This window comes from Ixodes scapularis, unplaced genomic scaffold, assembly GCF_016920785.2.
Source record: "Ixodes scapularis isolate PalLabHiFi unplaced genomic scaffold, ASM1692078v2 PGA_scaffold13__105_contigs__length_92229423, whole genome shotgun sequence".
NCBI lineage: Eukaryota > Metazoa > Arthropoda > Arachnida > Ixodida > Ixodidae > Ixodes > Ixodes scapularis.
The window spans coordinates 50,491,089-50,516,964 of record NW_024609839.1 but is presented as its reverse complement, the minus strand read 5'-3'; the positions used below and the strand labels follow the sequence as shown (position 1 = coordinate 50,516,964).

Sequence of the window (25,876 nt, the reverse complement as noted above, 5' to 3'; positions counted from 1 at the left end):
AGATTTTTCTATCAGTAGCAATGTTTAGTTGGTACATGATACAAGGAAGATAAAAACCACAAAAAAAAGATCAACTAGACTAGGCCTTGACCCCATCTCTTCTGTGCAGTTTGATTTTCCTTGCATTTTGCCACTCTTGGACCCCAGATCAACAATTTGAATACTAGCTCTAGCTATCATTTGTGTGGCATCTCTGCATTTTCGTGCACTCAAAACAATTGTAAGTTTCAAAAAATATTTTAAAACCTTTCCCTCCGCCCCTTTTTTTTATCATATATATTCCTCGAAATGTCAAATATGTCTGCGGCCGTCGTTTTGGACGTTTGCCTCCCAAAATCAACTGAGGGAATTTGGCGTGCGACAGCACCCAAAATTCCAGTTACGTGGTTAACTTTTCTGCAGTTCAGTAGGCTGACACAGCCTTTGAGACACTGAGGCAGCTACGCTGATAGGGAAAAAGATTGCTTGAATCTATGGCATCCGGCAGATTCCCAGTGTGGTCAAAAACTGGGTTTTCGTGCACCAATGTAGCAGAAGCATTTTCCGCAGTTAAGCACACACAAGCAGCAATAGAGCAGGTAAAACCTTAACCACCAATAACCAGAGTTCATAATGGCCTGTTAAGCATTGCGAGAAATCATATGAACTTTATCACAACAAAACTGACGTTACCGGCTGCAGAAACTAGAAAATGCTTTGTCTCGACTACAGCCCTGGCCAGCTAAGAAACTGTGTGGTATATTGTTCAGAACTTGTCTATCAGTTTGCTGCTCTGTTACACACTTTGCAACGTTATACCACCCAGGCATGCAAGCATGCTTTAGAGTTTACTTCTTCCTTTTCCACATCACCTAGCTATAAGTGATGAATGTCGCGTAGGGCTTTGGCTGGGACTCCTGTTCGATTCGCGGGTCCCAGCCGAAAGATGATGCAGCGCTTGTGCTACGCTCGTTTGTTGCAAGAGTGTGTCGGGAAGTGGCTCGAAGCAAGCCATAAACACATTCTGTATCAAAACAAGGTTATGCAAGAGCAATTATTTATTAACAAAAGTCGTTTGAGTTAATTTCAACATTTTTCAACCATTTTTGTCACCGTAGTAGTTTCCTCCGCTAAGTGTGCAAACGCATGTGGTCTTGGGTTATTCGGCCGGGACTACGCAGCCACCGGCACGCAATACCATACGTACTAGACGCGGCAAGGGCGACCTGTCGAGACCATACTCCGTTCAACTCCAACCCGACAGTGCGATGGGAGCTTCGTGCCTGTCACACCAGTCATACTTCTCTTTCACCACGTGATCGTGCTCCCACCCCCACCAAAGCTCACAGGGCGGGTCTAGGTGACGAGAGGAAGGCACTCGATCAGTCCGGCGAGCACACAGCTTTCATCGTACAGTCGGCTCTGGAGTGAACGGAGTACGGCAAGGGCACTCACTGAGCCACCCCGGTGCACCACGCGTACGCGTTGTCGTACATCTTGGCCCATGGCGAAACGGCGAATTTCGTCCGCTTCCATTCTTGCGGCACGTAGGCCCACTGCCAGGGGAGAGAGCAGCGCTCAGGGTGCGGCATGACAGCCAGGTGGCGGCCATCGCGCGAGCACAGGGCCGCGACTCCCCGCGGGCTACCGTTGGGGTTGAGGGGATACTCGGTCGTGGGGGCACCCGCGTCGTTGACATAGCGCATGCCCACGAGCCGCTGCGACTCCATCTCGTCCAGAAGGGTGTCATGGCGGAACTCGAAGCGACCTGCGATCGAAACGCATTGAAGATTTCAGCCGGATACAAGCGCTGGCAAAGCCTCTCGATGAGTCTGTGCTCGTCTTACGAGCAGCATCGAATGCACAAAAGCACAAGCCCCGTTCCTCGTGCAGCCTTCGGAAGCAAATGGGGGCACGGCAACGAAACAAACGGCCTTCGGAAGCGAATGGCAGCGAGGCCTCGTGCAGGGCTCGTATTTTGCCCGTTCGCGCAATAATGCTCGGCGTCTGTATTTGTAAGAAGCGTGGATCTTATCGAGAAACTCTAAGTGTTGGGCCTAGTGAGAGCCACTGTAGATAATCTATGTACAAAAATACTAAACAAAAAAATTTTTTTTTTTTTAGTGCCTGGATAGAAAGCATGTGTTGCAGAAAACGTTATCTACACAAAAATATATTTTTTGAACGCATTTAAGTTGCGAGACTCATTTACGAGTAACGGGACATGCTTTTATTTCGTGTTTACGACAAACGTGTTCCGTCCAAGCACCTAATAAAAACCCATTTTGTCAGTTCGGCGTCTCTTCATCGACAATGTCGCATAGAATCGGTTGGAGCCACCAGATGTTCCTAGAGTACCGAAACTCCCCACCCTCATTTGAGAACAGCGGCGCAGCAGTCGCTGGTTTCGAAATGGTGGCCTTGTGTAACCAAGTCGGGGGGGAGGTGGCACGGAGCCTGCTAGCCAGCGGGCAAATAGACCAGCACACTGCTTTTAAGGCTAGATTACGGGCTAGTCAATATATGAAGCTCTAGCAAAAACCAACATGCCTATCACCTTTCGACCGGTCATAATTTATCAGCTGTTCAGAACATCCACGTAAACAGTTGGCTTTCTTTTTTCTGGTTTCGAGATAGCCGGCATTGGCCAATCAGGAAGTTTGATTCTCCAGTTGAAGTGGATGCCGTGGAATGCGGCACTCTAAAAATAATTCGGGTGCTTCGAGATATCGGCGTTACCCATTGTCACCGGCTTTTTCAGACATTGAATGAATCTTGGAAAGCTTTCGCCATGGACCAAACATTTCGTGACAATGCGAAATTTCTTTTCTTGTTGCCTTATTTCTCGCATTCTTTGTTAAAGATATGACCTCAATAGCGTCGTGCAAATATTCAGTTTTGAATGATGCACTATTCAATGTTTGCTTAGAGATGAGCTGCAATGTTTGTATTTTTCGAAGTGTTGATTGAGGCGGGTTATTCCCATTGAGCGCACTTCTTGCCGAGCATGCATGCACTGCGGAGAAGCAACACCTGCAGAAGCTAGAGCCGTATATTCGCGACTCCAGCAAAACGGACGCCACCAAGCGGGAAAACCGGGAACCAGCCGGTCCAGGTCGCTCCGCGCCCCTCCGCGTCTCTGGTGGCTTTCGCGGGCACGTGCTGTCGGCGCGGTGGCGAACAATGTAATTTGACGAGGGTCCGAAAGTTTGCATGAGTGTTCATTAGTGTGGTGAAGCCTCAGTAGATTGTTTCCTTCCATCGCGTGTTTGAAAGCCCGTTTACTCCGCAACAGACGGTCGCGTGCTTTCGATTTTCTGGATGGGGAGGATTCACGGAAAACCGTTTAGATTTCCTGTCTGTCTCGAATCACATTCAAAGTAACGACTACTTGGTGACTGATGAGTGGTTTCTTTATAAGGATGTAGAACAGTGGACTGAGGACGACAGACGAGGTGTTTCACTGGAGGGAACACCAACGTTGCAGTCAAGTGAATGGGAAGGTTCGACAGCTGCTTTTCTTGAGTTTGGTTGTGTTTGATTAGCCTCAAGTTTGTACCACCCACGCCGGTCGGTGCGTTGGCTATTCATCTTGGCTGCTTTTCGCCGAAAAAGCCTCTGAACCACACGGAAGGAGTTGGGCTGATTTCGCAATTACTTGATTCAGAAAAACCTGCTCGCTGCATATGATTAATGAGGGAAATTGTCTGCTTTCAAAAGGTGGAGGACGCGTCTCGCTAAGTTAGAAGCAGTCACGGCATTATGATCTATCGTGCCTCCAATATTTATATTATACCCCCGTCGAAGCCATCAGCAATATATGTCTACATTGCTCAGGTTTACCGGCCACAGAAAATGCTCATTTTCTCCTTTCAGGATTCGAGGTCAAGTTCAATGCAGAGAGGTTCTGCGTGAATCTGCGATGAAGACTCTCTTCAGTTCGTCCGCATTCGTCTCCGTGCTACCGGCTAGAACCATTTGGCTAAGTTTAAGTAGTATCTCTCTGTCTGTCAAATATTATTCAGCAGTTCATCTAATAGCTAGTCAACTAAGCTCATATTTCAACCCGAAGAATATACTAATATCGCTTTAGTGGGACGCAGTTCGTAATATAATACATAACCCGCTCGTCAAAATGAATTCTCGATTGCTACTAAAACCAGAATTGAAATAAGAGTATCAGCTGCGTTGTGGGGCGCCAGCGGGTTAAAATGCTCCTTGGCTCAAGAAGCGCTCACTCAATTTTCGTAATTTTCCTGCAGCCTGTGTTGTTGACCGCACAAAAGCTCGATTTCGTGGACAGATAAGTCGCATGGTCGAGGCATGCGAGTTTGCTGAAAATTGCTCTCGGTAGAACAATTCTGTGGTCATCGCTGCTTTCCTTATATGATCAAAACTGATTAAAGTCTATTACAGTCTCTCCGGAGCCCATAGTTTCGGTTTCGAACGAAATCTCCAAAACGAAAGTTTGACATGAAAAGAGCAAAAAACAACGGGAAAACAAAACTATGCTTTGCAAGCTTATGTGCACCGGCTACACGTAACCATCTCAGTTCAGATACCTATAAAATTTGGCAGTAAACAAAAGAACATCTGTTAAATTTAATGCGCCACTTGTTCAGGCAGCCCGGCCGAGCCGACGCGACCTGGACTCAGCCGCCATGTTTGTTTGGTGGTGGCGCCCCCTATAGGTCGCTGGAGTCGCGAATAGAGAGAGTTTGGTCAATGGAAGGAGTGGACAGAGCCAGGGCAAGCAGCAGACGCAGGTAGAGGGCTGGACATGCTCGCTTGGCCAACCAAAAGCCAAAATGCTGCCCTAGCGGTGCTAGCGAGAAACACTTTTAATAAGTGCGCTTAGAGTTAAATGTAGTATCGTGTACGTGGTGTTTCGACTATGATCATGCAAAAGAGTGTAAGAAACGTACGTGCCGTTCAAACTCTGTTTTGCTCAAACGGAGTCTGACCGCTCAAACAGCAGATGCCCTGCCCTTGGTGCCTGGCGTACAGATTACGTCAATTGTTCTGCCAGTCGCGCACGCTTTTGTAGTCTTCTGTATCTTTTTATGTCTTCCATCATTTTGCATGACACTTATCGAAACATCTTAAGCACCATATTTTCGGTCGCCACGAGTATTACTCTGATGCACTTATTAATGCAAAAGCATTAACTGTCCATGAAGCGAGCCAACATCATCAGTTTGAAGAGTGCCAAACTGCAGCCTAAATCCTTTCTCCAAGTGAAACCGGCTCCCAGTTTTGAAACCACGTGAAAAGCCTAGACAACGGCACCTAGTTCCCCTATCCCAAAAGGCGGAACAAAGCTGATGGATTTCGCCTTCAATCCCATTGGCTGGCGCGCGTCGACGAGACTGCCATTGGCCGCTGCACGCGTCAGTTTCAACGACCGCTGCCCCATGGCACTGCGTGTCCGTACCGTGAGCACGCCTCTAACACGAAGCGTCCAAGGTAAGAGTTGCGAGGAGGGCTGGAAGAGCGCTGCAAGGCTGATGCAAATACGCAGCTAACGAAACACGAGACCGGAAGAACGGCACGCATGCTTTCGCATTCACAACCTATAAGAAGTGCCTAGGTGTAGCTCGAGCCTTTTCATTTTGTTTCTCGCAACCACCGCCAGGTATTTTTCACTGCTTCTGGTTGGACGCATTCAAATTTGTGAAGATGCCCTGGAACACACCTAGTAGTGCACTTTCGGTCAATGGTGCCCACCTCATTTGCCTCCTATACTTCCCAACTATTAGGTACAGCTGGCCATGTCTATAGTCAAATTTTATGTCAAATGTGCCATTTACTTGGCATCCCAATGCAACTATTCTGAAATCACTGTTCATTGGGAACAACCTTCACAAATTCAGCAGAGTTTCTGTTTAAACAGGGTGCAGTGGTGGAAGGCCATAAAAAACTGTTCAAAAATCGTTTAGAAAATATTTGGGCAAAACAACTATTCACACTTTACTAGACTTTCACCATGTTTCAAATACTACCGCAAACCATTTGTCATCAAACTGGGCTTCCACAGTTCCCCAGTGTGTTCCCCAGGGTTCTCCAGGTTCCCCAGGGTTCCTCAGGGGTTACCCAAGCTCCAAAATTTCCTGAATCGTCCCTGCCCCCGAGTAAAGTGTTCTTATAGCTCGGGCACTATTTCGGAACATCTGAGCCATTGATTGATGTATTACTGTGCGTCAAAAGCAATCCCTAATATGGGCATATAGTTTCAAGGTCTGTAGGCTCCTGCACAATTTTATTGCATCAGTGCCAAGACTGGTAAATGTTCCTTGGTTATCAGTCTACAGAGATGGGTGTTCCTCGAATATCTAAAGTTTGAGAACCCTGGCTGTAAATGACTTAATTCTAGTGAAGAACTTCATTTCGTCAATTTCGCGACTCGAATAGTATAGCAAAAGACAGATCCCACCAGTGGCATAGCCAGGAATTTTTTGGGGGGCGGGGGGGGGGGGGCTGGGATGTTTATGACTTGGGGTGCAGAGAGGGGGACGCGGGGTCAAAATGTGTATATACAAGGTGTTCTACGTAACATTAGCCAAGCTTTAAAACTATTTTGGTATATTTTAGGAAGATAAAACCAAACAATTAAGTTTGTTCATTGTTTGGAGCAAGTCAAGCTATTTTTTGTAATTTGCCCCATTAACTAATTAATTAAGATTAATTAATTAACTTTTGAAATATTCAATTTAGAGCAAAAGTTCAAATGGCAAAGTTGTAAAGCATCCTCAGAAACATCCAATTCAATAGCTTTTATCAAGAAAACCTCACACGGTTATTTTTTTCTAGACTTCGAAAAAAAGCCAGCCAATTACGAAAAAAACGCGTGGCTTAGCGCTTGCACGCCTTGTATTGCAGCGCTCTCAGCCGTGGCTCGAATAACTAGGCCCGCATGCTGAATAGTGCACTGCTGACAAAGCACTGTAGACTGATTCACTTTTTTTTTACGCGAAAGCATTAGCTGCCTTATGGAGCGAGCGAGCTGACGTCATCAGTTTGAAGCGCGAAAACGGCTCCTAGTTTTCGCGAACCCCAATAGGAGCAATTCGCCTTCGGTTCCATTGGCTCGCGCGCGTCGACAGGGCTCCCATTAGCCGCTGCGCCATGGCCTCCGAGATCCCGAAGCGCGCAGGCGCTAGTACGCAACAGACAACAAAGGGAGCAGACGAGCGGCTTGCATGGTTTTGCATTCACAACTCATATGAAATGCTTAGGTGTACCTCAAGCTTTTTTTTTTTAATTTATGTTTTTTTTTTAAGTCCAGACAAAAGAATTGTGTTAAGGTTTCTTGATAAAAACCACTGAATTGGGACATTTCTGAGCATGCTCTACAACTTTGTCATTAAAACTTTTGCACTATATTGAATATTTCAAAAGTTAATGAACTAATCTTAATTAGTTAATTGGGCAAAATCCAAAAATAACCTGACTTTCTCCAAACAATGAACAACCTTATACCTTCGAATTCACGTGGAACACCCTGTATAGGGTCGGCTGGATTCTGGGGGGGGGGGGGGGGGGGGGGCTAAAGTTCCATAAGCTTCCCACTGGATCCCCCAAATATGCCTCCCCATATGGTACACCAAATAATTGGCATAACACCCAGATTTACAAAATTCCGTGCCCGCGAATTAATCCCGAAAACCATACTTCGCCGAATTCGCAAAATGTTGAATGCACGAAAATAAAGTGCTTCGCAGAATCGAGGCGGGATGCACGCAATAACAATTTATATTGGTAAATCCTCGAATCGCGTGCGTTGAGTCGATGCACCGGAAAACCGAAGGCATCCCTGCATGCTTTCCTCTGCTCTGCAGCTAACGTGCCACCTCATCACCGTGGCTCTAAATTTTCCAGCCCATCATACTTTATCATACTAAAATTTAAAGAATGTCACTTCCTAAAAAAAGAAAAAAAATGCACGAAAATATAATCTTGTCGTTTCCTGTGCACATTTCATTTCCTTTCAGTTCATTTATTATTCCCTCAGGGCTCGAATGCCCTGAGAGAAGACAAACGGAAACGAACCAACTGGCTGGAGCCATTAGCCACAGACATGTGCTTGAACTTGATGGCTCTGCATTTGAATGCTTACTTTGAAAAAAAAAAAAAAAAAAATGCTTTCAAACTTTTGTTTTATTTGGTGCCATCTGTGACGGAAATGAAAACAACCACAGGTGGTCGGTTTCCATTTTCCTCCTGGTGCATAAAGATAAAACTTTATCATTTCTGGAAAAGCGTTCCAGGTAAAGACACCTTTGTGAAAAGTCCCATTACACTCCAAATTAAAATGTTTCATTTTCTTACTTTTTGAAGAGGGGAGGCAGAGAAAAAAGCAAGTTGGATGTTGCTCAACAAGCCTTCACTCCCCCCATGGCAGAAGAAAGCAACATGAATATACGCAATAATTTGAAAAAAATTGGCAGCGACCTTTATTTTCAAAGTGCTACAATGCACGGAATGCAGTATTTAAAGGGAAACTCCGCTCAATTCCGAAGATTTCGGGATTGAGCGGAGTTGACATTGAGCGGGATTGAGCGGAAGATTTCAGGAAGAAACATTTAGACAGAACTGCGCCGTGATATTTGACGTGTGGTCTTCCTAGGCGATACTGAAAAGGACTGCATTGTTTTTTCAAAACCAGAAATGAAGCGGAGTTGCCCTTTAAGAAGGGATCTTTCTAAATTTGTTTATTTTATTTTAAACAGAATCTGTGCATAGGTCACATGACGTCACGTCAAGTGACATAAATTTTCCCGAAAAAACTTGGCGGGGAGACTGAATTAGCAAGGAACCTGAATTTGTCTGCACGTTCTGCGACGTCAGGCCATGGGATATCAGTTTTCCCATCAAACTTAGCAGGGACTCAATTGCTGCATAGTTCACGTAACATCAATTTTAATGCGAAAGCATTAACTATCCCATACAGTGAGCCGACTTCATCAGCTTGAAGTGCGAAGATGGCACCTAGTTTCCCTGATCCCAAAGGTCCCATTGGCTAGCGCATGGCGACAAGGCTCCTATTGGCCGCTGCGCGCGTCAGTTTCAACAACTGCCGCCAGATTGCGCCATGTGTCTGTGCCGCCAGCGCGCCGATAACACTAACTCCAGCAACTCCATGCCACTACTGGCCCCGCGCCGGTTAAAACGGACACGTTGGCGCGCTTGGAGGCTTCTGCTTGTCTCGCCGCTGACCAACATGCCGTCGCCTTCATTATCCACATTGTCGGCGGTGCTTCTGCTCGTCTCAACGTTGACGAACATGGCGCAACCTCTAGCAACCACACCGTCGGACATTCATGTTTTCGCATTCACAACTCATAAGAAGTGCTTCGGTGTCTTCAGACTTTTTTCTGCTAAATTTAAGCGGCGAACTTAAATTTGTAGGTCCCGTGACGTCAAGTTATGCGACATCAATTTTCCCGCTAAATTTAGCGAGGAAACTGAATTTGTGTATAGGTCAAGTAATATCAATTTTCTTGCTAAATCTAGCGGGGAATGCATGAATGGACGGTCAATATTTGGGGGTTGAGGACAGTTAAAAAGCATTCCATGCTTTAATAATCACATAAACACACAACGCACAAATATCAAATGCATTGGTGTTAGGGGAAAAAGTAAAGCAATTAATCAATCCAGATTTTCATTATTCAGTACAGCCCTCCCAACAAACATTAAACAAACAATTTTCATGGTTGCGCTCCAAGATATTGACATTTAACTCGGTCAAACGATTTAAGAAAAGAAGAGCTTGTTCTAGACCGTGACACTCCCTTCACTGGCTTTTTTATGCTTCTATAATCTATACCTTTTACAATTGAATGGCACTCGTGAGCACCTCGTACAAGGTATAACTGAAAGAAGTTCCCCACCTTCTCCGTGGGCAACCCAGACTCCCAGCACCGAGTCCTCCATGCCGGCCAGCATGATGGCAGGTCCGGGCTCGATGCGGACCGTTGTGAAGCGGCACTCGAAGCGCCCGGACCGGTTGTGGAGAAGCTGCGTTCCCGGTTCGACTGACCCTGACTCTGCAGGGACAAAAGTGCAGGAGAGCCCAACTCAAAAGCAGAGCAAATGAACTAAACAGCCAACGACGAATCGCTGACGCGAGCTTTTGGCCGTGGAATGCATGCAGTGGTGTCAGAAGCGTTTGGAAGATAAGGGGAGGGGCGTGAGAAAAGAGGGGTATTCCTCTCCCCCTTTTCTGAATTGTTTCCCTGAAATGTCGATGGTGGGGGCAATAGACTTCTTACAAAAATCGCTGCCTACAACACTGGCAACACCGCACGAGCATTGCATGTTGGGAACCAGTTCGCTGCCTACAACACTGGCAACACCGCACGAGCGTTGCATGTTGGGAACCAGTTGGCCAGGAGCGGGCAAAGTGGCGGACCGTATGGTTTTGGTTTGGGTCAACGCATCGACGCGTGCGGGGCTGACAGCAAACCGTGCACAACTTGCCGATTATATAATATCCTGATGCAGTAAGCACCACCTTAAGTACTCAATACCAAGCTGAGCTGTGTAAACGATCTGACTAACGGGGCTACAGTGTTTCAGTGGTTTCGATACTAAATTAAAAGAACAAAGTCTGTCCCAGAACCGATCGAAATCTTCATTTCACCTGAGGATCAACGCTTTTAGCGTTTGTACATGTACATGGCAACAATGCACACTTGTGCCAAAATGTTTCCCTCTGACGAAATTATCTTGCAAGCTGCAGTGGAGATTTTCTGTAAAACTTGGGTTGACACTGTAGTGGCCACTTTTGATCTCCCAAGCAGTGTGCAAACAGCCGTGATTGAAAGGATGGCGTGCACACGATTGGGTTTCCTGTTGCATTGCAAACCTCTATTTGAACCTCGTAGTGCAAGCACTTAATAGCGAGTTTCAGATTGTTTTCAGAGTCCCTTTATCGCTCTGGGCACCCGCTTCAGAGCATGCTTCGAAGTGGCAGCGTGAGCTCCTGCTACAGATAGTGTTGCCTGGAAACACAATCTACTAAAACTTCCTATTATGCATTGGGAATATATACTTTGTGTCATCTTAACGTGAATAAGCGCAAAGGCTACGAGTGCAAGCTCCTCGAGTTGAACGGCGGCTCGGCTGCACGAGTGCTCGAGCAGCTGGGTCCCCTGTCAATTCTATCCACTCGCGCTCGTAGCTTTTGCACTTATACCATATTAAAATAGTGAGTTTTAGTAGATTGTTTTCAGAGGCCCGCTATCGCTCTGGGTGCGTGCTTCAGGGCATGCTTCGAAAAAGCAGCGCGAGCTCCCGCGACAGCGCAAGCTCCTACACATAGCGTTGCCTGAAAACACGATCTACTAAAACTCTAGTGACACTAATACAGACGCGATCGGCAAGTAATTAAAATAAAATATAAAGAATGCCACCCTCACGCGGATTGCAGTTCTACGCGACGACGCCAATGACTCCACACAGCACACAGCCACACCGTCACACATGCCCAACGATCGAAACCGAAATTCCATGGCCAACTAGTTCCCTGCAAGCACTGCGTAGGCTTCACCGCGGTGAGGCGCTTCGTGTTTGGGAAGAAGTCTACTGCGACCCCTCTTTCGTGTCCCCTCTGTTCCGATGCCACTGAATTCACGAAAACTATGTTGCTAAAAGAATTTTGTTTTATACACTAGTAGTCCTTCGATCGGGAGTATAGTGGAAAGGGGGATCTACATTTCTCAAACATATACGTACAGTGAACATAACAAAGAAGGTCTCCGACTTAATTGCATTGTAGCTTTACTGGAGTATGTAGCTTTTTGTGAGTAGCTTTTTATTTGTGCAAGTTGACACACCACTATTCTTACTCAAGAATTATCGGAAGTACACTGACAAATTCCAGTCTGTTTTATGTCTGTCGATACTCCAGCAACATGCCGTTGCTTAGCAAGAAGTCCACCTTAAAGTCCATTTCGTTACCGAGGAACTCAATGTCATACGATGTCAGACATTTAAATAAGTTGCTCTAGCTTCAATAAAGTTATAATCTTCTAATCGCTATAGCCACTGACAAGGTAAGAACGGAAAGGTGGAGCTTCGGTGCGAGCTTCAACCTTCGACCGCGTCCCGGCATTTCATGCACCTCAGCATACACACGACGTGCCAGAGCATGGTGGAAGGCATGTAGTGTGTGGGGAGGCATCCGAAAAACACGCCTTAATGCACTCATTCCGTCAGTGACCATGGACACAGGTAGAGAGAAGCTCGAAGCCAGGGGCATTTAAGCAACATAGGTCGGTGTGCGCACTCGGCAAGACTTCCTGTTGCAGGCTCTTAGGTCGCCGGTAAATTTCTGTGCAGTAAAACCTTTCCAAAATTGTGAAATTATGCATAAATTATGTGCAACCGCCATTAGTTTGGCTCGCAGCTACCTGCGTCAAGCCTGTGATTGGTTCCCAGTTCGCACCGAGCACTCATGCAGCACTCGTGAGGAACGCGTTTCGATCAGAGCGCGCTCCGAACGCTGAAGAAGCGCTTGCATCCAATGCGTGCTCACAGTGCAGGACCAACTAATGGCGGCCACACATAATCTATGCGTCACTTCAAAATCTCTAAAAGGGTCTCTTTGAATTCTGTTGCAAGAGCCCAACAAAGAGCTGTAGCAGAGCTTGCCTGTGGTGTAGGGAGCCACCCATCCCAGCAGGGCCATGAGCTGGCAACCATTGCAAATGCCGAAGCTGAAGGTGTCCGGCCGGTCCTTGAAGGCGGCCAGCTGGGCGGCCAACTTCTCGTGGAACAGCAGACTGGCAGCCCAACCTACAAAAAAATGGTACACATTTTTTTTTTTTTTTCGCCTTAAAGATTAACAACCAGTTTGCACTTTCCACTTTTCCCCCTCCTCCTCCTCTCCCTCCTTCGACCCTGTCCACTGTTGCCTGTTTCCTCCTCCCCCATGGTGAGGAGGATCTTCTGCCTTGCAGAATCTCAAGTCTGGTCGTCGGCCCTTAAAGCAATTATTATTTTTAAGGTCTTTTTAGAATGCACATATAGACAAACATGCTGTTTACAAACAAGTCGGCTTTTGTCCACAGCAGGCATGGGTGCAGCACGTATGTGGAAACCAGATTCACACGATATGAAGCGTCTGCACCTCTGAGCCAACAGTGGCACCACCAGGGCAGTGTGACATCAGGGCAACGCGTTGGTGTATACATTCCTGACTGTCAAGGCTCTGTTATACTTTGACATCGAACGCAGCAAACGTAGCGTAGCGCAGCGCGCACGAATACTGATTGGTCGCAGAAATCGAATTCCTGCTCGCCAGCCAATGAAATGTGCGCATTCTGCGCTACGCTGCGCTCAACGTCGAAGTTTAACAGAGCCTTTAGTGATACTTTTGAGTCCCTAGTTCGGGTAACATGGTTAAAAAATTACCACATTGAATCGGAGCTCCAAGGTCGACTCTTTTTAATAGACGACATGGCGTGGAAGAAGACAATAAAAAAAACCAAAAAAACACAAATGATGATGCTTGAGAGCACAGAGAAAGAAGAAGTGAAACCGAACCTGGTGAACACAACACATGCCTAAAGCAAATCAACGAAATTCCGATCAACACACGCCAGTAAATGTTAGCTTCATAATAAAGATTTCACAGCGAAGCTGTATACCCCTACCAGCCAAGGAAATTTTTGTGTTCTAGGCGTAAGCAAAAAAATACTCCCGGCAAAACAACTGTAGGCAGGACAGCATATCTCCTTTGAAATCAGGCATACAGCATAAAGCTCAGTATCCGTTTCAATAAAGAAAACCACAAAACAAGCATCGAAACCACATGATGGATGATAAGGTGCGTGTGAACAATAGGAACACCCTCCCACGCGTTCCGGTAAAGATTAGGTTTGCAGCTGCTTCAAAAGGGGTTGACGTCATTCGAAGCCCTCGTGTGAAGTGCAAACCGCATAATAGACAATAACGGCGCCTGCGAACAATGCGAAGCACGTGCCTTCTCCCAGCATGTGTTTCCCGGTAAAGATTACGGTTGCGTAAGTTACTCCGAGTGGAAAAGTACCCAACAGCATAGAAATCACGTCGTGACGTCACCACGCTTTCATATATAACATGTGCTTCACCAATGCAACTCAACCAGCCACCATTCAAGGATCATGCATCGATTTAACCTTAGCAAAGAATATCTCCAACGTGAGAACTGAAAATCTCAGTGTGTATCACACTGATCATACAGAAGTCATGAATGTCGTTGTGAAGTAATAAAGGGTGTGGTTAAATACATTTCACTGATCAGTGTGTATCACACTGATCATAAAGTAGTCATGAATGTCATTGTGAAGTAATAAAGGGTGTGGCTGCATATAAGAAGCTCCAAGCAAAAGAGAAACTTGCTTGGAAATTTATTCAACCACCAAGACCAAAATCCGAGTAAAAATTGAGGATGTAGAGCCATTTGAAGACCAACTTATTGCACCTTTTTTTTTTTTTATAACAAGATTATTATGATTACATTGTTTGCATTCGCACATTGAAAACAATCCATATATGACAGCAAGGCATGGAGTCCCTTACCCCTGGCCGAGCCGAGGACATCGGCGTAGCTGAATCCACCTGGAAAGACGAGCCCACGGAACTGATCCAAGGTCACGGAGCCCCGCAGGAGATCGCTCATGGTCACATCCCAGGCCTCGAAGCCCGCATTGAAGAAGGATGCCGCCATCTCTCGGTCGCTGTTGACTCCTTCCTCACGCAGTACTGCTACACGAAGTTGAGGCTCTGTGGGAAGACAGGCACACATGGTTCCAGTATTTGCCATCATGCACTCTTGTATGCTCCATTTCACTATAAGATGGACCGCAGAGGACGCCATGAGTTATCAAAGCCAATGCTGTGTAAGTGTCACGTGACGGTGATTAGTGGGGCTCGTGATCACATACAGTCATGTCTCACCAGTGTGGACACTTAATATAAATACCCTGCTATATAGACAACATTTTCGAGGACCAACTGGGGAAATACGTTCATTTTTGTCTCGCTCTCATGGACCGTCTTTGGGGGGGAACGGTGGGTCCATATTAGCAAGACAGGACTGTAATACTGCCGTGCGCGTCGCCGAGCGAGCGCGTGCGTGGCCGAATGGCTACCACACTTGACTGTCACGTGGAAGGTCTAGGTTCGATTCCAGTCATTAAAGGGTAACTGCAAAGAAAGAAAAGTGTATTTTTGAACAGCCTAATTGGGACAATAATAATAATAATAAGTTTTATTTGCTCAGGAGAGCCGCGGCACCGCAGAAAGGCAACAGCCCGTACCAAGGAGGCCCGCGGTGCCGTGTCTAGTGATGGTGATTATGATATGTGTGTTAGGCCTAGCAGCAATCTTCGCGGTGATGGTCTTTGCGGTGCTGCCATGGGCTGCTTACTTTTTCCACCAAAAACAAAATTTTTTACAGCAATATTTATTGCATGAGACTGATTTTAGTTTGCAGCTATTTTGTCCATTTTAAATCGCGCGAAGTTGGTATTATACGTCACGTAGTGGCTGCTATATGTCACAGAGTGACGCATAACAGTATAACAGTCCTGTGGCGTAAATATGGCTAGAAAAAATTTGTTTTTTGCGGAAGATTTGTTTTGTGACATGCATGTCCCAAATGGGCTGTTAAAAAAAAATTTTTTTTTCCCTTTAAAATGTTTTTTTATTTATTCTTTCAACATGGCATTCTTGTAATTTCAAGAACATTCTCGCCTGATCGAGTTCTGAATGTTCTGTGCGCCGAACGTTCTATGCCGAATGTTCCAGAAACCCAAGCGGGTACATAGGGACTCCGCATGGCGAGCAAAGTCAGTCTCGCCCCAGCGTTCGATCCTGCTGTTACTCCGACTTCGACGCCCGCGACGCTCTGTTGTTGTCCTCCGTTTCCTTTTTGTTTTGGGCACAAGTTCGCCTCATTAAACGTTTCAGTTTCCTAATCTATTCTTTGTTTCGTCACCTCATCATTCGTGACAATACGTTCAGTGTTGGATATCCTTGGACGGCTCACAGTGTCCACTGTTCGGTGAAAAGGAGTGTAGACAATGTTCTGTTGAGTTGCCAACGTTCGACCATGTTGGCAAACATTTCGACTTCATAACCATTTAAAGATAAGTCTATTTCCAGCTCAATGATGGAGCTTGTTTTAGCTGGATCCAGCTGGATTGTCTCCCATTTTGTTCTTAGCCCGAGACTGAGGCAGGAAAAGAGGAAAGTTTCGAAGTAGAAGAAAAATGAACAGTCGAAGACACGTCTCTACGTGTCTTCGACTGTTCATTTTTCTTCTACTTCGAAACTTTCCTCTTTTCCTGCCTCAGTCTCGGGCTAAGAACAAAATGGTTAACATCCACCAGCTCGCCTGCGCAATCACTACATTATCATGGATTGTCTCGTCCTCAGCTGGGACCCCGGCTTATGATACAGCTGGATTTTCTCATCCCCAGCTGGATTCAGCTGGAACCAGTTCCGAAATCCAGCTAGACCCAGCTGGAACCAGTTTTATGATCCAGCTGGATTATCTCATTTCCTGTTGCAGTCACTTTTATGATTCAGCTGGATTGTCTGCTCTCCAGCTGGGTTCAACCGGGACCAGTTCCATATTCTAGCTAGAACCAGTTTCACGATCCAGCTGGATCGTCTCATTTCCAGCAGGGACCAGTTCCATGATCCAGCTGGATTGTCCCATTTCCAGCAGGGACCATTTCCACAATCCAGCTGGATTGTCTCATTTCCAGCTGGATTGTCTTACTTCCAGCTGGGACCAGTTCCATCACCCAGCTGGACTGTCTCACTTCCAGTTAGGACTAGTTCCATGATCCAGCTGGATTGTCCCATTTCCAGCTGGATCCAGCTGGAACCAGTTCTGTTATCTAGATGAAAATGGACCAATTTTCGTATACTACGCCAGCCGGTGCATTCATTAATTGCTTACCAGGGTTACGCCTGGGGATGTCGAGACTAAAGGTGAGCTTGTACGGGGGTGCAGTGCGCTTGAGGAGTCCCTGGCGCTCCTCGGCAGCACACTCCGGGTCGCACTGACGCAGCTCAAGCTGGTAGCTCGTCTCTTCCCAGACATCACGCAGGTCGCACACTTTCCCGGATATCACGGGCTCGCCGGCCACACTCACGGACACCTGCGGGGCAGAGAAGGCGTTGTGGTACCATCGCTTGCAGCAACTGTAGTCACTGACAAAGTCAGAATGGCAGAGCGTGCACGTGTCTTTTCTAATGCCCGACCTCCAGCATATGTACTCCTTTTTTCACAAGCTTTGGCTATGTGTGCACGCTGAGGCACATGAGACGACGAAGCGTTATCAAAGATAAGCTCATGCCAAAAATAGAAGGACTGATACTAGGTTAAAGCAAGCAGGCAGGCGAGCTGGTTAAGGATAGACATAGTAACCCTGGAGCTAGGGGACAAAAAGAGCCAGACAGACACGAAACTCCGAAAAAGTTTCGTGTCTGTCCGTCCCTTTTTGTCCCCTAGCTCCAGGGTTACTATGTCGAACTGATACTCCTCCCTGCTGTTCTTACATCCTGCCAGTGACAGCAGCGCTGCATATTTTCTAGGTTTATTCTTGACGTAAAACGTCTTTCATTTCGCTCACTAAGCCGCAAGCAATGAAAGCATTTAACACTAATATTGATTTTATCTTTGCAACCGTACTACCTGCGCGCCTATCTGGTATCGTTGTGTAGAGGAAAAAAGCCACTACTCGATCGCTCATGTGTCGCGTGCGCAAATGGCACCGTTGTCGCGCCACGCACGACACAGTCTAACCTAAATTTAGCCTCGCGCACAGCGTTCACAGAGACATAGCTCAATGGTACTACGTTTGCGGGGGGATCGGTGGCCGAGTGGGCTGAAGCGCACACCCAGCTCGACGCGCGTGGAGCGAAAGCTCACGCTGCAGAACCCAGGAATCCTGGGTTCGAGCCCCACCCCTGCCCGTTTCGATCTGAATGAGCATCGTACCGGCGTGCGGTCGTGTATCACTACTGCGTGGTGCACGTTAAAGACCCCAGGCTAGCGGTTGTACTGCACTGGCTAAATTGCTCATCTACAGTGTGTGACTCGTCGCAACTTTAATGGCAGACCAACTACACGCTGTATAAATATCCCCACAACCCAATCATTATTAGTATTACTACGTTTGCCAATCCAAGTGGGCGTGGTCGTATTTGAGAGAGCTCGCTTTGTCGTAGTAGGTGTAATTCATCGAACTCGAAACCGGTGCTCGTCGGGAGTTTCGAGGCTTATGAGTGTGTGTGATTTGTTTCAGAAATTTGACGGTTGCTCTGGTATGGCAGCCCCACGTTCGACACGTGAGGTCCAGAAATGGCGCGAAGAGACTCGGGCAGCAAGAGAGAGAGATGCCATCCTCGAACACTCCCTTTGATCACTGCGGAACGTGTCCGTCTCCATAGGGAGCGAGCACGACTGCACGATTAGAGCGTAAGACCCCCCACCAGCTGTAACACAAGATAAGCATATAAGCTTTGTAATGCATGAATAAATGTAAGTTCTGCATTTGGTTACATCATTTTGGACCCTAGTACCTATACACCCTCTACAGCATGCACGAGACGTTTCACATAGCCCACTGCAGCTGCACCATCGATACAGCCTACCCTATGTCCTTTTAATTTGGGGGCGTTTTTAGTTTTTTTTTTCCGGCCACAGATTTTGTGTTTTTCGACAATATTTTTTTATGTCTCAAAAAAAACAAAAAACAGTGTTTGTCGGTGCTTACATTGAAGAATACAGAAAATGGGGTGTAGGATTTCCCAACCTTTGTTTAACATACTTGTGACCCGAATACTTAGAAGTTGCCCCCGTACCGATAGAAAACGAATGTGGTTCCCAAAGATAAAGAAGCAGCTTTTCGAATGATTCAGTGCAGTCTATGCTTGGAGTCAACAGAAATGAAGCGGTGCAACTAGATTTCTTTTCGTGAAGTTCAGATTTTTTTTGGTCATTTTTGGCACGCTAAAATAGATTACCCCATCTATTTCTTTACTGTCAAACCATACAGCAGCACAGGGGAGAACACGAAGCAGACACACGTCCCTCACCTGTGCCTTTGGCCCGAATCCAACGCTGTGTCCCAAGGCGACGCAGTGAACTCCGGCGCGCTCGAAGGCCTCCTCGACACGGGCCTGGTTTCGCGGCTCGACCTCGAGCACCCAGCCGACCTCTTCGTGGAAGAGGGCAGCAATGGCGTCGCCCTTGGAGGGCACGTCCACTTCCAGGCCACAGTTGCCGGCAAAGGCCATTTCCAGGAGGCAAGTCACAAGACCGCCATCGCTGACGTCGTGCCCGGACATCAGTAGCCCCTCTGCGAAAGGACAATATGCAGGCCATATAGTTTGCTTCGTGCGTAATGTTTTTGCGAGGTAATACTATGCAGAGAGCAGGTCATTTGCTTCTCGCGTAGGTATTGCAGTGATGTCAACGCCGAGCTCCGATTGGCCATGATGGAAGGATAGTGGGTAGACCTCAAAGCAAGACGTCTTGAGATTTAGCCACCATTCTTCAATCAGAGCCAATCAGCTAGGGCTCGGCGTTCTGACATCACCACAACCCCTCCAAAAGAAATAGATGAACTTGTGCTCCGCATAGACACTGACAGGATAAGAATGGCAGGTCATTTCTTTCCAATGCCTGACCTCCAGTACATGCTCGCTGCTTCCTTCATACTCCAGCTTTCGGTGCACGCGACACTTGCAAGATGCCGAAGCGTCATCGAAGGCAGGTAGCTCGCACTGGTAGTGAAGAAACTGAAGGACCTCCCTGCTGTTCTAATCTTGTCCGAGACCGTACAGGGAGTTTGCGTTACTTCCAGTTGCCATATCTCCCATGTTTAACTCGTGTTTGGGTGGGTGTGCGACAACTCTTGGTTTCCTAGCGAGCAATTGTGCGAGAACTATGCTCTAGAAATGCCCCAGTGTCATGCTTTTAGGCCGCCGACGCGCATGGGCATGAACAAAACGTCGCAAGTGAAGTTTCTCGAGACGAGGGACGCCGCCGACAGCGCTGAGCCGCCAGGCTTGGGTCATCGCAGGAAGGCGGCAACGGTACTCGCCTATTTTGATGTGCTGCTGACAGATGGCGCAACATGAGAAACGAGAGGCGGCATCTTGATCGACCATCTCCAAACAATGACAGGTGCCAACCGGTTCATTACAGCACATAGAAATGCAAGGTGACACAGAGCTCTGGGAAAGTAACTTTGAATACCAAAGCATGCGAGTCAAGCATTAGAAAATTGTACATTCTAGAGAATCGCGTTGCACTGACAGAAGCATACTAAAAACTAGTGATGGACCAAATCTGCCAAACTTCATATTTGGCAAGGTTCGGCAAATGCCGAACTTTTGTAGGAAAGTTCGGCAAAGATTCGGCAAAAATTCGGCAAATGTCTGCGCACGCGCGAGAACGCGACTGACGCGACGGAGCCTTGGATTGCAAATGGATGCCATGCAGTCAGAGTGGTGCAGTCGTGCGGTTACCATCGTGCAGTGCAGTACCACCAGCGGTTATGGCGCGGTGTGGGGTAGGGAACATGGTAACTGTGCGCTTGTGAGCGAGTGTGGTTCTCTTCAATATTTTCTGCCTCAAGAATAGAAGATGGACCGGTAATTTACGCAGTCCACTGCGCAAGTGACAAATGATGCGATGCATTATGAAACATTGAGACATCGGCCGACAATTACTTTAAACCACTCCTCGTAATTATAACAATTCTGTTTTCGGCTCAGTAGTAGTGTGTTTCAAAACAAAATAATATTGCTTTTTCAGTTAGTGTTATTTCGCGATTTTCATGTATCTCCAAAGAAAACTAAACACAGAACTAGTATAATGCTTGACATTGCACATCCGACATTCACTCTCCCTATCTTCCGAAACGTTTGTGTGAGTCCTAACACCAGAAACAGGCATTTCAAAGGTTGAAAACGAGATGTTGCGAATATGGGACGCACACTTTCATGCAAAGCTGACGTCAAGTGACTCAAATCCAAGAACATGCATATTTACAATATTATTATATTCTCTCTTCTGGTGAAGGCTCAGCAACCGCTGCATTTGTTTTCGCGCACAAAACAGTGACTCATAGAGAAAGCAAGAATGCAGCGTTATTGCCTTCATTTTAGCAATGTACACACACATGCAGGCTTGTGCTGATGATGCCTCAAAACCGAAACTCTCGTAGCGTGATTCGTGACTGCACCACGCTCGCTTCTACCCAACCTCGTTGTCACGCCACTTCTGCAAGGAGTCACTAAAATTGCCAGTAAACACACAAAAAGGACACCGATACAATTATCTTGTAGAATATCACCTTATTTAGTAATAACTATGTCAATATGCATTACTGTCGAGACCGGTTATAACGAAGTCAACGGGAATCGGAAATCACTTCGTTATATCCGCTATTTCTTTATAACCGACTTCAATTATAACCAAGTGCAAAAAGGAATGGGGAATCGTGACCGCTTCGCTGTAACCGCTATTTCCTTATAACCGACTTCGTTATAACCGGCCTCGACAGTACATGTTGCATTTAAGTTAAGAAAAAATCAAATATAAAACTTTTTTTTCGCCAGAAAAAAACGAAATAGCAACGAGTCTGGTAACAATGTATTTTTGTCGAATCTTTAGAAAAGTTTGGCAAAAGTTCGGCTTTGCCGAATCCGAAGATTCGGCGCCGAACTTTAGAGTCGGCAAAAGTTTGGCCCATCACTACTAAAAACCTTTCGGGTGATTGTCTGCTGATCCGACTCGGCGACCTGTGCGATGAAGCTCAATGCATATCTTCGGCACCTGAGGGAGGCAGCTGCCCATCGCCGATGACTTGCCCTTCACGAAGTAGTTGAACGTGTTTGAGGACTTGTGGCATTTAGTAGTTCTCAGGTATATGGACAAGGCAAATCGAATACATGGTCGTGAAGACGCGCCCACCATGCCTTCAGCAGGTTTGTAATTTATTTGAGGAACAAGTGCTCATTCTTTTAGAGCGCAGCTCTTATTTGCCTGATTTCCGGCTTGACTTGTGTCGCCGTAACCGTGCGTCGCATTATGGGACGTTTCCCATAATGACGTCACACGTGACGTCACGAGGATCACGAGTGAAATCACAAGGGAGGAGGAGGAGGAAATTTTTCCGCTAAATTTCCCCGCTCAATCTAGCGGAAAACATTTACAGCTCGATTCTCTAATTCGGCATTACAGAGGCTTGTAAACGTCTTTCATTTTTTATTCAAGGGATCAGGAAGGTGTGTTGATTCAGCATAAGTAAATTTCTGGAGGTACCGCAGTCGGCCCTCGGTGATGAGACTTTAAAAGTATGCACTATTCACTGCGGATCCTCGAAAACGAGCAGAAACAATGGCCAACCAGATGCAACATATACTCTATAACTCCTTCCCTCCCAGAAGTTTGATCACACTTGTTTTTGTTTACCGTTGAACACCCTGTACAGTGTAGACCGCATATAACATATTTCGCGGGAGTCGCGAAAATCCGCACTATAAGCGGTACCGCGCTATAACCAAAACATCAATTTTTCAGGCCAAAATGCGTGCCATCAGACAACTTGCCTTTGTAAAAGAATTTATTTTATGTTAGATGAGAAATAAAGCTTAGTTTGAGGAAAGTCTTTATTTCACCAGACTAGTAAACATCTCTCTCAAGTATGTCACACATTTTGAAAGAAATGAGCGACTTTTGCCTAGCGCAGCCTTTTAACGGTGTTGCGGGTTGCGGACGGACGTTGCGAGCGTTCAGGATTGCTAACCCTAATCACTTCTCTCCGGCGATGAAAACGCGTGAAAATTCGCATCTTTTATACGGTACGCGCCAGTAATACCTTTAACTTGAGCACTGGCATGAAATGCTCCAAATAAGAAATCCGGGCGATGTTCGAAAACACAAATGCTTAGAAAGCACCACTGTAGTCGAAGTAAACAAACACGACGACACGGGCGTTTCTGCCGTCTTGAGAGTGCCGCCACAACATCGCCGCACGAGTAGGTGGATCTTCCCTTCTAGTACGTGCTGGGTTATCATAGCGACACACAACGAGAATTCACAGTCAAGGATAGCGCTTTTACGCGGAACGATGAGCTTCTACCATGCCGTCTACATCGATGATCAAAACCAATGCCATGTTTGCAAATAGAAGCAGCCGGCCAGCCGGCCGGCCCGCGACCGGCATGCAACGTGCGCGAACACTTCTCCTCGATCTGCGATTGGTCTGTCGTTGCGGTTGTTTCTAACGTTTCCAACGCAGCGCAGGGACGCACCCACGTGAACGACACATGCGTGCGTCCCTCCATCGCTATGGCAGCAACCTCCTTGCCCCGCGAGTGCCGCTTGCGGATTGCGCCGTTATCTAGTGTCGCACAGGGAAGCATGCTCTCAGCATCGGTCAGTCGGCGCAGTCGCCGGGCTGTTCCGAAAACCGCACTATGACCGGTATTTCCCTTCGCGCGCCTGCATTTTAAGCGGTATGTAATTACATGGAGTTCTATGGGAGGCGAACCGGTGGTTTAAAAAAGCCGCGTTATACCCGGTCCTGCACTATAAGCGGTTACGTTGTAAGTGGTCTATACTGTATAGCACTTTTTCTTTTCCTTTCTGAAATCTACATGACACATCAGTGCATTTGCTTGTAAGAGGCCTCAATTAGTAACAGCCTAGTAGTACTTGTTTTCCCAAGTTTTTGAAAGCAAGTCAAATAGGTGATACAAGCTTTAAAATCGAATTAGCATGTAGAGGGATCGGTGGCCAAGTGGTCTAGCGCACACCAGCTCGGAGCACGTGGAGCGAAAACTCGCGCTGCAGAACCCAGCATCCTGGGTTCAATCCCCACCCCTGCCCGTTTCGATCAGGATGAGCATCGTACCGGCGTGCGGTCATGTATCACTACTGTGTGGTGCACAATAAAGACCTCAGGTTAGCGGTTGTACCGCACTGGCTAAATTGCTCATTTACAGCTGAGACACCACACGCCCATTAAAGCAGACTAACTTCCGGCTGTATAAGCATACACACGACAATTTGCTGCTTGAATTAGCATCTTCCATTAAGGTTCCAAATGTAATATTTGGTACATGCACAGTTTTTGTTCCGTGTATAATGATACAATAAGACGTTTTATGTATATCTTCCCTCCTATTTACCTTGCGTCTTTTATATGCCTTCCATATTTCTTTCACCGTTTCTGCATTCACTCGGTAGACTATACGACCACCCCAAGGTTAGTATTCCGAAAACGCCACTCACCGCAAAGCAGTTCTTGGGTGGTGTTGAAGGCAGTGCGGAGCCTCCTGGGGTCATCCAAATCTGGCACTTCATCGCCAAGCTGCTTGAAGCACTGTGCCAAGGCCGTGCCTCCCAGTCTCCTCTTGTCGGGGGTGATGTCAATGTGCAGCAACACACCTGGAAGTGCCAACACGTTTGAGAACAAACTTTCTTCTGGGGACAAAGTACCATATTTTCCAGTCTATAAGTTGCACCCCCCCTATAAACAGCTGTTTTCATCAAAACGTTGGTACATACGGTCCACCTTTGTACGGTCGGCATGGCGAAACTGCGTTGATGTGCCCGAGTATGTGTATTGTGATCGCGATACATGATATGCAGGCAAGGGTCAGTTTCAATATTCTGGATAACAAAATCAACAAAAACTGTAATTCCTGCATTCATACATAAAGGTTTATATTTACATAAAAAAATGCATATGCTGCATCGTTGTATATAAAGCACCAACGTAAATTTAAAAAATAAAAGCACAAATTATAGCTTGTTCACACTCTTGCAACCGAGTATGATCGAGAGAGACAAGACTTGTTAAAACCTCTTAAAATTTCTTAGGACGAGAGAACACACTGGCACGCTGGTGCCATCTACGCAGTGACCCTGGAACTGCATTTCACAAGAGCGAAGGTTTTGCAGTATTTCCGAGGTCAAATGTGCGTAATACCTATAAGAAAGGCGCGTTCATAACGTTGACAAAAGTGTTTCGAGCCAAGAAAGAAAGGGTAATGCACGAGAGAAATAGAAAATATGCCGGACCGCCAAGTTTACACTGCTACCCAATAGGTGGTGCCGTTGTGTCTTCTCGCTGTAAGAGGTTGCAAGAGTGTGAATGGGCCTTGATACACCAAAAAATATGGTAAAAAAAAATCTTACGAGGGTTGAAATGGCAGTTGATGATTTCAAGGAACTTTGCTTAGTCAGGGAAAAAATTCTCTTATTCATGTTGATCCTCCTATCTCACCAACCAACACAACCCGCCCTTTGCAAAACGTTGGCCATCATTTTGATTGGAGCCAGGAGATTTTCGTTTCAAGTTTTGAGAGCGAAGTCACTTTTCCCAGCATCGTAGCAGGCATAATTAGCTAGAACTATACACCTGCTAAAAGTTGTCAAATAGTTTTTTAAAAAACCCAATCATATAATTCAGAAAGGCTGAAAAATAAGAGCTTTCAATTTGACTTACAAGTTTCCATTAGGCTTTTTTTACTGCGTTTTACCATCTGTGAATTTTCAATTTAACCGTTCACAAAGGGCCTCTACTATGATACAGCAAAACTACCTTCACAATTAAACTTTCTACTTTGCGACAAACTTCTTAAAAATTCGAGCACAAAAGGTTTTTTTTCCTCAAATAATGGTATGTACATATATGATATTGTTCAATCTTAGCATTTACATTAAAATACAATTTTAAAAAACTTCTAGCAATTTTTTCTTGTGCTTAAAAATAGCATTTTAAGCAGTGCTGGGAAGTACTTCAAGTCGGGAGCCGTGTCGGAAGGTGTAGCTGACCAGCGAAAGAAAGCAGATGACACGCAGACGAAA

General features: G+C 46.3%; 1 protein-coding gene across 2 annotated transcripts in view; it reads right to left on the bottom strand.

Moving 5' to 3' along the window:
- Positions 1–1,019: 1,019 nt before the first annotated feature.
- The window catches only part of LOC8026768 (phosphoribosylformylglycinamidine synthase), a 65,981-nt gene continuing 41,124 nt past the window's right edge, over positions 1,020–25,876 (bottom strand). For both annotated transcript variants that reach the window (XM_029970020.4, XM_040213344.3), the window contains exons 17-23: positions 24,296–24,451; positions 19,084–19,346; positions 16,940–17,141; positions 14,548–14,751; positions 12,637–12,780; positions 9,873–10,028; positions 1,020–1,747 (exon numbers count right to left, since the gene is read on the bottom strand). In XM_029970020.4, the coding sequence (XP_029825880.3) occupies positions 1,431–1,747; positions 9,873–10,028; positions 12,637–12,780; positions 14,548–14,751; positions 16,940–17,141; positions 19,084–19,346; positions 24,296–24,451 (1,442 nt within the window). In that variant the 3' untranslated portion in view covers positions 1,020–1,430. The remainder of the gene's footprint in view (positions 1,748–9,872; positions 10,029–12,636; positions 12,781–14,547; positions 14,752–16,939; positions 17,142–19,083; positions 19,347–24,295; positions 24,452–25,876) is intronic.